Here is a 12,266-nt window from a genome sequence, read left to right on the forward strand (position 1 = left end):
GTCCCATCCTCTCATGGCTGGCATCACCTTCGGGACTGAAGTAAGTACGTAGTGGGCACTGGTATGAGAAGAGGGACACTGTCTGCTTAAGGCCATATTATTATGAAGATATTTCTTTTTCAAGATTTCCATAGGTGGATTTTTGCAACTAGATTTTATTGCCAACTAAATCTGGTTACCTTAAGATCAGCAAATAGAAAAATTGTTGCTTTAGGCTTTATGTTTAATGTTTAGTACACAAAACATGGTGGCAGACATATCTTATTAGAGTCAACTTGGTACAGTATTTCTCCAGTCTTCAATTAAATAAGATCAGTAGAAAAAGTATTTTAGAAAACTTATGAAATATACAGATCCCTAGAACCTTTCAGATTTACATAAATATAAGGCTACCTCTTCACTGATCACAGATCATTCCTATAAGTATTCAAAAAATGGTACAAAAGACATTAAGTCTTTGGAAATTAAGTGTTGATTTGTTTATATTTTTTCTTTTTTAAGATTTTTCTTCTTTTTTCTTAATACAATAAAACCCTAATTTGCACTCAGAATACAGTCAGCAAACAAATCTTAAATCTAAATGGCTAAAATATTTTCCAGCACAGTTTTAGGATTATTCAAACTGGGGAAATTGGGCAATTTATAAACAAGAGGGATTTGCAAAGGTAAAGCACCAAAAAAAACTTGGGTAAAGTTTGAGGGCGGGATAGCAATGACAGCATATCCAGGTTCTAGCCCCCACAGTGTTACATTTCTGACTAATTCAAATGTTTCTGCTAATGCATTCATGGCTAATTAATCTGAAAATGGTCAGAGTTCAGTGGTTGTTGTCAGACTTTGTGGTGTGGATTTGCTCATGCCTCTGAACTACGGTGTTTTCTGTCTGACACTGGTCCCAGCAGCTCTCAGTAAAGCCAGCACAAAAGCTGAAGTCTGTACAGATTGACCTCCCGCATCAAAGCCACAGTTGCTGGGAGAAAGGAGCACAGATCTGCTCTGTAGGATCTCTTGCAACAGTCAGGAACCTTAGGATTTTCTCAGATTTTGTTCCTGCTAGCCAGTAACTCTAGGGCTCCTGATTATACGTAATGTGTTAAAGGATCTTTGAACATAATGATGAATTAACAATGAAGACAATAACTTGGAAAAAACCCATCAATTTTCCTTTTGTGAATGTAAAAAGGAGATCTTTAGGGGAGCTAATCAGAGACTCTTTCTCCTCTGTGTGACACCATGACATATACAGAATTAAAACCTGCATATTACTTGTCCAAAATTTCAACAGTTCATGGAAGTTGGGGAAAGATGACTGCCATTTTCCCTGTACACACACATTCTCTTTTTCACTGACAGGTTCACCTGCTCACCCAACTAATAATTGCCTTTGTCATTTTATTTTTTGTTTCTTTGCAGTGCCTCTCTCTCTTTGCATAGCAACTGTGTGTGTGACAGAGCAGGAGAGCTCCAAAGGATGAACTCCCTGGTCAGCACCTCACACCTCCAGCTTGCTGCCTTTGCTCTGGGCACCATAGGCTGGATCCTGTGCACTGTTTCTATGGGAATTGTGGAATGGAGAGTGTGGCATGTGGACAACACCACTGTCATCTCCTCTGGCATTGCCTGGGTAGGGATTTGGAAAGTCTGCTTCATCAGTTACCTTTATGTCTCACCTGGCTACAGAGAACAGTTTTGCCATAAATTCAGCGGCTATGACTCCTTCATCCCTCATGAGATTTACGCTGCTCAGGGTCTCCTGTTGATCGCCATGTTCATGGGCTTGCTGGGACTGGCTGCTACAATATTTGCTCTGAGAAATGTGTATATGGGAGTCACTCACAAAACTCTCATTGCCCCATTCTTCCTGCTGGGTGGCTTTTTCTACATACTTGCTGGTCTGTGTGTCCTGATTCCCGTGAGCTGGAATTTCTATTCTGTAACTCACAACCAGAGCATAGCTTTTCCTCCTTCTTACTACATGCCCTCCAGTCCAGCAGCGCAGGAAGCTGGTGCTGCCATTCCTGTTGGGATTGTGGCTGTCATCCTCCTGCTGCTAAGTGGGATATTTTCCCTCTCATACAGATTTCCCATGACTGCAAACACTATCATGAAATCCTGACAGGACAAATCCCCCCATGCTATTTCAGAACAAGAGCATAGTTAAGAGATAAGGACAATAGCATGAGTGGTTGTAAAGTCAAGGAACTTCAGAATTTAATTTTATTTTATAGTAGCCATGCTATTTTCTTATATGAACCAGTTGAGCCACCATCTTAGTACTCACCTATTAGCAGAGGTTTGTCTTTGAGATAACTGCTGTTGAGCAGCAAATGTGATTAAATTTTGCCAGTTATCCTCTTTTGTATATACAAACATTATTGACATTTTTTGTGTGTGTAAAATGTTTACCATGCTCAAAGAGCTGACTTTGAATGAACTGTCCTGTAAGAAAAATGTGAAGTAACATGTATTAAATGTGAATTACTTTCCTTGTCAGTACTAAGCTCTTTTGTTTTTTATTTAGTTGTATCTGTAGCAAAGTATGCTTCGTGACAAGTGAAGACTTTTAAAACCAATAATATGATTGTCATCATGGTTGTGTCAAATGACTCTCCCCTAAATTGTCTTATAAATGTCTTGCCAGTTTCTCCTCTTCCTCTAGGGCACATAAAGAGCCATTCCTTTATTGCTTCTGTTTTTCTTTCAAGCTATTTGCATTTTATGTTGCAACATGTTTGCCTGTGGGGAAGGTGTGCTCTTTGGTTCCTAACTGAGGCAGAGCCAAAAAGTCTGCAAGTGTTTGCTTCTTCATCTGACACGTCACTGAATCCAAATGTATTGCAAAAGACGGAAATAACTTGTACAAGTTATTACAGAACTAATGTCAAAATCAGTGCTCTCAGTCACCAGGAGTCCTCAGTGCAACTTTCAGGGTATGATTCATCTGATGTAGAAATCTATATCCAAACCGGTCACTTCAGGTTCTGTTTATAATCAATGTAGAGACAAAGACTGCCTTTTTCCAAGATGCCTAAAATGGCTGGGAGATTACATGCTCCCTGAAAACCTTTTTCTCTTAACGCACTGTAATGGCCATAGTAACCACAGTTGCTAACTGTGGCACATATCACCAAACTTCAACTAAGAAAAAAAAAAAAAAAAAAAAAAAAATGTCCAAAATAATGAAAAAAAAAAAAAAAAAAAATTAAAAAAAAAAAAAAAAAAAAAAGGTTTAGCAATTGAGAGGAATGAGCCAACAATGTTGACAGATGATCTCTTGAAAGAGGTCCTCAAAATGTTGTTACATTTTTAAAGAAATGCTACAGAAATCTAAGTAATTTAGTTTTACTCTTTTAATTGTCCTCCATTTTTAAAAATACTCATGCATTCATAGAAAGAAGGAAATAAATTTTTTTAAAAATCTAAAAATTTTTGGACATTGCAAGACAAGGCAAAATGCCAGCAAACCAGGACATCTTGCTGGTGCCTGTTACTAGCCCAGCTTGTTCTAGCAGTCCAATTTTTCCTACACATCTTCCCCTGGGCTTGACTTTGCTGTACTGTCTGACAATATAGAAACTCCACAGCACCTTCATTTCCTCTCCAGTCACATTTGAAACAGCACTTTACTCATAATTGGTAATTTTTTCATTGGTGCAAGAATCTTATCTTTTGACTCTTTATGAGCTGTAAAGCACTTTCAAGTGGTGTTTCAATGAAGGCAGTTTAATAGCTTGTTTCTTATATATTGTTTCCAGTTTGGTTTCTAAAGTACATTCTTTACAATGTTGGTAAGTTTCAGTTTTAAAGGTACAATTCAATAGTACTGTCAGTAGTACTGTCATCTCTTCCCTCAGGGCCTACAATAATATTAGGTTATATCATATTATAGTTGTAAGGGAAAAAAAAGAGATCTATCCATGTGGTATCCATTCCACTACTAAACTTATTACAGTAGTAGACTTATTACAGTAGTAAACTACCAATATTCCCTGGCAGGAAATTACAACTTTAGGAGAAAATTACTGATTCTTCAATTCTTTTTTGAGTTAATGTATGCACAGAAATATCAGCAACCCCAACTGTATTTGTTAACTATATTCACTAAATCATTGGGTTCATCTGGCTAAAGAAAAAGGAACAAACATCATCAGGGACATACCAAGTTTCTGTGTTGCTGCCACTGCTGTTTCCACTGGGAATTATATTCATCTGTACTGATGCATGGCTATGAAACATTGGTTGTATGTCAAATATGACTAGATGGTGAGGAAATTCCTCAGCTAAACACTGGAATAGATTACCTAAGGAGATGTATGGATTCTAAAATAAAGTTTTGTCAAAAAAAAATTTAGGCAAATAGTGCCAGGAAGACTGTAGGTATGAGTGAGCCCACATCAGGACAGAGGGCTTGTCTAGATGGAACCCTTGGCATCCTTTCCCAGTCTCTCAATAGTCACATGATCCAGATGCTATGTGGATATATGGTAAAATATAATCCATGTTCAAATATTAGTCTATATTAAAACTCCAAGTCTGAAGACAAGACAGGAAAAAATCTTACAGAATCATGGAATGATTTAGCTTGGACAAGACCTCTGAGATAATTGAGTCCAACCTTTGGTCATCACTGTGTCAGCCAGACCATGGAACTGAGTGCTATGTCCAGCTGCTCCCTGAACACCTCCAAGGATGGTGACGCCACCATCTCCCTGAGCAGTCCATTGCAATGCCTGACAACACTTTCAGTGAAGAATTTCCTCCTGATGACCAGCCTGAACCTCCCCTGGCACAGCTTGAGGCTGTTTCCTCTTGTCCTGTTGGTTCCAGAAGAGACTGACCCACCTGGCTACACTATCTTTTAAGGGAGTCATAGAGAGTGATCAGGTCACCCATGAGCCTCATTTCTCTAGGCTAAACTTAGCTCATAACAAAGGAGAGGCAAAGCTTCCACTGATTTCAAGGCATTGAGCCTGTCTGACCTTGATCCATCAGGGCAGTGTGATTCATTAAAATTTAGTGAATGTTTGTATTCATCACAATTTTGATACTGGAGGAAAGTAGAGCCCCTGTGCTTTTCCTTCACCAGCAAGGTGGCATAGTTTCTTTGTGTATATTTATGTGACACATTTGTTTTAGATTTGAGAAGCTAAGTTACCTTTCAGTAGGTCTGTTTGTTACCATGTCAGTTGTGTAGAGGTTGTCTGTAAAATCAGGCAGCTGAAATGGTTTTGGTTTAAAACTCAAAAATGCAAAATTATTTTGGAAGGATATTTTTAACCTAGACTGCTTTAGAGACCTACTCAATAGCTTGACCCCACACTCATTTGTAGCAGCACAATTGAGGACAGGCAGGAAGCTGTAATGCAGGCAGGAGTGAGTGGCCAGGGCTATGAGGTAGGGAGATAAGGGGCAAAAACCTCCTAAGCAAATTTCACCACAGAACAGATCATATCATGAAGCTCTGTCTCCAGCTTCAGTGCAAACTGGGACCTGCTCCCTCCCCAGTGACAGCACTGCTCGCCTTGTGGGCTCCACCCTGTCTAGGAATGTCTCCACATTGGCCTCAGTCTACACATAAACCAGTCTCGCTTTATTTTTTCTGAGTTTACAATAAACAAGTACCTTGTGATTCACCCACGTGTCTGAATTCACTACTGGGGGAATAATCTGAATACCAAGACCCCCTCTGAGTTTTGCTGGGTGATAATGATGAGGCCCCATCTTTGACCTCCGTAACATACTCCTTATTAATTCCTTGGAATTAATCCACCACAGGATGCATTTTCTTAATCTTACATGTACCATCTACCTCCCTTGTCCATTCATGGCCACAGACCAAAAAATATATGAATATACTTTCAATATTCTTCTAAGATGGATGATCAAATAGAGAACGGAGCTGAACAGTGCCTAACAGAAACAGCACCACAGCACAAAGCCTGCTGAATTTTCCCCCCCACATGAATATGCAATTCAGGGCAACAGTCATTTGTGTTCAGGCAAAGGAAGCAGGATGAACTGGAGACATTGTAGTGCAGAGTAGGTCATCAAATTAGTCAGGTAAACAAAATTTGTATTTGAGTCAGCAGTTCTACATGAAGACAGTCTCAGCTGCAGATTTAGCTGATTTAAAACAATGTTAAGCTCAGAAAGACATGTCTTTGTTGTCACATGGCTTATGGTATATTACAATGACGAGAAAGGAGGTTGTTTTCACAGATATTTTTAGACCTTCAACCATTTTCCCCTTAGAATGGAAAAACTGAAATGTCACAGCCAATTTCCTCCTCTTTGGGCCATGAAATACTTTAGGACAAAGAGGTTTTGCTTAAAAAAAATGTAAGTCTGGCTGGCATAATGTTAATGGCAAATTGTTTTCTTAAAATAGGAAACCAATGTACATTAAATTAAGGGATCCCAGAAGAGATATGTTCTATGTGAAAAATATACCTTTTTCAAAACTGAATTGGGATTCCTTTCATTTTTGCCAGCATCTGTATTGTCAAATCCAGTATCAGCTCATAAAAACATATTTTTCAACTGACCTATTTCCCTTTCCACTGCTCAGATAATTTATTGTTTCCCTTGCTTGAGAGAGTTCAATAATTAGCCGGGTGCTTTGGAGTGTGCTGGCTCTTAATTACTGTGTCAAAACCAACTGCATGCCAAACAAGAAAATATAAGTGAATCTCATCTCAGAATTATAAACCAAATAAATACTGGCTTAAAATTGGGAATGGAGTACAGCATGCAGTGTTAATATCCAGTTCATAGAATGTCACATCACTGCCTTCCTCTTGGGTTATATGCAGGAAAAACCAAGTATGAGGTTAATTCCCAGGATGCTATTTTGAAGGCGCACATACATTCTGATTGTCCAAGGTCACTTCATGTGCAGGCTGATTTTCAGCAGCTGAATATGTGGCCACATTATAATATAAATAGGGGAAGGTAACAAATTAGAGTGGGTGAGATAGCGTGTGAGAAACAGAACCAGAGGAATTCATGGTACCCACAACTACGTAGGTGCATTGCAGCTGCCAGCTGACTGAAATTGAGGGGGAGGTGGGGGAGTCCCTTGAACACCAGAAGTGTTTTAAAAACCCTGAAAACTACAGAACTAGAAATGAAGCATTCACTGGTTGGGAAAGAGATTTGAAATATTGGTGTTATTGCTGAACATGGAGATGTTTCATCTATCTCTGTAAGAAGTACATAATACCCAGCAGCTATATACTGGATAAAAAAAGATCTTGGGGGAATTTGAAATCACTTCAAGTCAGACCCCTAGTGATTTATCCATATAATGCTGTGGCCATCCACTTATTTGACTTTCAAAAGTCCTACTGAAAAGCTTCATTGGTCTGCATGCGACTTTCAGAATAATTGATTTCAGTGGACCTCACATCTGAGCTTTAGTATTCCAAATATGTGTAAGATCTGACACAAAATTTTTCCTTACAACAGTTACCCATTTGTAAAATAAAGATAGTAACAACTCACAAAAAGGTATGATAATGAATACATTTAAGTATAATGATTGGTATGATGCAAGCCACAGAAAGTAGTACAATAGATCTGCTGAACCGCTGGTTTGTGTTCATACTCTGAAGCCAGACTCAGGGATGCAGGGGTCCCCGGGTGTGTGATGCTGCCTTGCTGTTACCAACCGAGCAGGGACAGAAGAGGAATGGTGTCATGTAAGGCAAAGGGAGAGAAAGTGGGACAGCAAGGGGAAAGGAAGAAGAAAGAGAGGGAATGAAAGGGAAAAAATCGCAGATTGTAGGATGCTATAAAAATAAACAAAATTTGTGCTGATTGACATCATGATAATAAATATTTGACTAACAAGTGATTTTGTCAAATCTGGAATAAAAGGATAAACAAAAAAGAAGGAATCATGTTTCAAAGAGAAGCCAAAATGAACAACAAAAATGTCACATGAAAAGGGAAGTAGATGATTCAGAAGCAAAACAGCAGAGAGGACCCACTATGCCCACATCTAACCAGAGCAACTTTGGCAGAGTCCTCCTTGAGGGCAATGATTTAGATGGGAACTACATCCTTTGCAGCAGTGTGGACATCAGGGACTCCACTGATGGAGTGCCAGCAGCAACCATTTGTGCTGAACCCCTCTCTGCTGCCCAGGCCAGGAAGTAAAATAATTCGCTGTACTTCCCTCTACCTGCCATGTATCCATCCTGGATGTGCTTGCCTGTGGCATGGCTGTGGCAGTTGTCAGAGGTGTCTGCACCATGCCCTGTTTGGTACCACCCTCAGCTGCTCTGCATGAGGTAAGCTGGGCTGGATGCTGGGTGCCACCTCCCGTGCAGCACCGAGCACGGCTTACCAGGGACACCCCTGCCATCTCCTCCAGCACTGCTCAGGTGGGAACTGGGAAACTTAAATGGCCACTGCAGAGTCTCCAGGGACTTTTCAACAAAGGTCTATCACAGAGTTAAAATCAGTGAAGACTTTACCACCTGGAAATCCTGGTTGTTCAGAAGCTTTCACTGGCTGCTACAATTCTGGGAACACTAGGAATGACCTACAAGCTTTCTTCTAAGAGTTATAAGGGATGTGCTCAAAATCCACATATCAGCTTTTTCCTAGCTGGGGGGATGTTGAAAATTATCACTGGCCTATGTGTGTTAATCCCTGAGAGCTGCAGTTTCTGGTCTGCAGCGCAAGCCGTGGTGTCCCATTTCCCCCTCTGCCCACGCCAGCCCGGGGCACAGGAAGCCGCTGCTGCCGCTCCTACCGGCATCCCTTGTCCTGCCGCTCGCAGTGGGACCTTTCCTTTTAACATAAACATGCCATTGTGCTGGATGCCAAGGCTCCTTCTGATAAAACGGGCCTCAGATGCCTGCAAGAAATGTGAGGCAGGGCTACAGCATAAACATAGCAAACCAGTGATTTCATCTGGCCAAGGAGCTCTCTGGGTTCAGCTGTGACCCTTCAGTGACAATCATCCATTGCTGTCAGTTCATTCAAAGGAATGGAAATACACTATGTGACTAATTATTTTCAGATGAATTATTTTTTATTAGCTAACTTTGAAACATTGCAGTGTTTCATACAGGTACCTGAGTTCACTTCAGTGTTGCTGACGAGTGTTATTTCTAAAGTGACCTTCTACATAGGTTGGACTTTTGTTTTTCAGAGATATCTAAATTCAGCGTTCATTTAATTGAATTTTGCCTGCTGCAATACAATGCTGCATCAACGATTCCTTTACCAAAAAGGCAAAAAATTATGCTTTTTTAATAACATTGTTTTAGAACTAAACTGCACTATTTAGCACAGAGATCATGGTCTACATTACACACAATATTTGTCCTGGTTAAGTATAGATTTAAATATTTTAACCTAGGAATAAAATGGGATTGTGAAAGTCACTCTACTTTTTAATGTAAGGGTCTCAAACTAACTGGTATGATATCACTCTGGCAGGAATGCACTGAGCACATGCCAGTTTATCCTATCTTTCCAGAAGCCCACACCATGAAAACATGAGCCTATTAATGGGATTAGTTGCAAGAGCCTTAATAATTTATCTTCTTTCTACTATTTCTCAGAAATGCTCTCTCACCAGAACATCTCTCTATAAATAGCTTCATTTCCAGTGATAACCCATGAATTCTCAGACTTATATTTTGCAGCTGTAAATGGTAAACATTGCTTGGTGTGCTAATAGTCCAGAATTCACAAATGATCCTGGTGACGTTCAACACCAAGACTGACATTCACCAAAACTGGTGGCATCTTCAGTGCTTGCAGGGCCCTGCTAGCTGCCAAGCTCAGCCCAGACCTCAGAACCTGCTGTCATGTGCTGCTCTTTCTTTTGAAATGCTGGTTGTCAATCCACTTGAAGAATGAATTAACACTACCCATACACTATGTCAGGAGGAGTTTGGTCCACAAATTTCACAAGCTTTGATGTGAAAATTTAAGCAGCAGTCACACAAAGATCATTACTAAAGGTCAGAAAAAGTTGCTTCTGAAAAAAAGCATTTCTTGCTTTTCAGAGGCCCAGAAGTGCTTCAGAAAATCTGCTCTGTAGCTGAAACTTTGTATTTGTGGCAGCAAATACAAAGTACTCTGGAGCAGACATAAGCAAAACTAACCTGAGTTTGAAAAGAAAATTCAGTCTTTTAGCCTTAAAAGTGAATCTTACAGGAAATCTGATTATAGAAGTCAGAAGGAATTACAAAAGTACTCAGCATCTTGCAGGATTGCTTTTTAATTTTAGTCTAAAAAGGCTGAGCTCTGATGTGCAAAACTGCCTAAGGATATACTGTGAAAACTTCTTGGTTTAAACTAAACAAAAAACTAGGCACGTTGAAGAAAAGCATCAGAAGTCCATACCACCTGAATTCTCCATTATTTTATTTGCAAATCATCTGACAAGGAACTCCAATTCTTTTTAAATTCTCCTTATTTTAATGTCCACTGTGATACCTTAAGAGATCTAAGACTTTTTCTTGTCTAAATAACCAGTGCAATCTGGAGATCACACAAGCATATCACACAAGCATATCACACACGCAGTAAAGAACAAGCCACGGGAGGCACAGTAGAAGAGCAATACTGGACAGAGGAATAATAAAAAAAAAAGTCACGATGGGTAAAGAAGAAACTTGAGTAAGTCACTGAGGACAAAACGCTGAGAGAGGAATTCAGAAGGAAGACAAAAAGAGTAAGTTACACAGAGAGACAAGGCGGCTGGCCTGTAATTTCATGGCTGACAGAGCACCTAGCACTTCAACCCAGAGAGCATAGGGCAGGTACATGTGACAGTGAAGAATGCAAGCAACTGCAGATTTATATAACATGTACAAAATATATTTTTTAGTACGCAGGAGCCTTAGCAGTTCCTGTCCTTGTACTGGTATTCATCTGCCTAAGCCTTTCTCAGGAGTTAACTTTTCGAATTAAAGGGATTTGTAAACTGATGGCAAACATCTTATTTTGGATGAGCAGCATCATCGTCCTGAGAAAGTACATCCATGTACTCCCAGCTAATAGCTTTCTCTGGCCATTCACTGCTGATGAATTATGCTGCAATAGGAAGATTTAACCCCAAATCCAGTTTAATCCTTTGTTTACATAAAGTCTTAGAAATCATGCTCAGTTACTGGAAAGCCATCAGAGGAAGCCACATTAACATAGCCTCTTACAAATGCTCTCTCTGATTATTTCAGTGCTAACACAAAAAGCAAAAAGTCCCAATGAAAAAGAGTTCCTTGTCTTTTAAAGCAAGAACAGTTTACAGTAGAGTGGATAGACCAGACAGGAGGAGCTTCTGCTTTCAAGTTTTTACTAATCACAAAATTTTGTATCAGTCCACTTTGGCATATTGGTATGTGTGACCAAAGTCTAGTTTAGGAACCGCAAAAATGCTGTTACCCAGCTCCTGTGGTAAGTGATTTAATCTCTGTGCAATGCTAGACACACAACTGTTGGGAGATGCATTCATGTCTGTAGCACTCAGAAAATTGTTTGCATTGCTCAGACAACACCTGGAAGGCTGAACCAAGGATCAGTGATTTAATTACCATTAAAAGTAAGCAAGTAGCTACAGATACCAGCTTGGTTTTAGGACAGGCTGCCTTTTTGCCAAATCATCACTGGGAAAAAAATTATCAACTGACATTTCCCCACTAATGTTAAGTGGTTTCATAAAATGAGACCACTTAACATTAGTTGGGAAACTGAGTCTTGTCCTGTAATAGATAAACACAAAAATTAAATATTTCTAAAAACTCTACTAACCTTAGTTCAGCCTTCTTGGAATAACCACCTGGCCATGGGATTGTGAAAAAACCCCAGCACGTTGTTTGTGATTTCTGTGCTAGTCATTTGAATCGTAAAACTTAAAAGGAAATGATCTTGACTGAGAAATTTTCTACTCACATGAAAGGCATGAAAGAAAATATTTTTCTTACAACTTAACTAAAATTGTTTACAAAGAAAGATGCCTCTTAAAATAATTTGGTCAAGTGTTTTAGACCACAGATGCACTTGCAACGACCATCCATGACAGATTTCCTTAAGGGAAATCATCATAAAATAGTTTAACTTGGAAGAGATCTTTAAAGCTTGCTGGTCCAACCCCTCTGCAAGGAGCAGGGACATCTTCAATGAGATCAGGTTGCTCACAGACCCATCCAACCTGCTCTTTAATGTTTCCAAGGATGGGCATCCACCACCTCTCCAGGCAACCAATTACCGTGTTTCACCACCCTCAATGTAAAAATCTTCTT

General features: G+C 39.7%; 1 protein-coding gene across 1 annotated transcript; it reads left to right on the plus strand.

Moving 5' to 3' along the window:
• The first annotated feature begins 1,471 nt into the window (after nucleotides 1-1,471).
• On the plus strand, nucleotides 1,472-2,116 carry CLDN34 (claudin 34). The gene has a single exon (XM_041472517.1). The coding sequence runs from the start codon at nucleotides 1,472-1,474 to the stop codon at nucleotides 2,114-2,116; it is 645 nt and encodes a 214-aa protein (XP_041328451.1).
• Nucleotides 2,117-12,266: the final 10,150 nt, after the last annotated feature.

Source organism: Pyrgilauda ruficollis, unplaced genomic scaffold (assembly GCF_017590135.1).
Source record: "Pyrgilauda ruficollis isolate IOZ18807 unplaced genomic scaffold, ASM1759013v1 scaffold29, whole genome shotgun sequence".
Taxonomy (NCBI): Eukaryota; Metazoa; Chordata; class Aves; order Passeriformes; family Passeridae; genus Pyrgilauda; species Pyrgilauda ruficollis.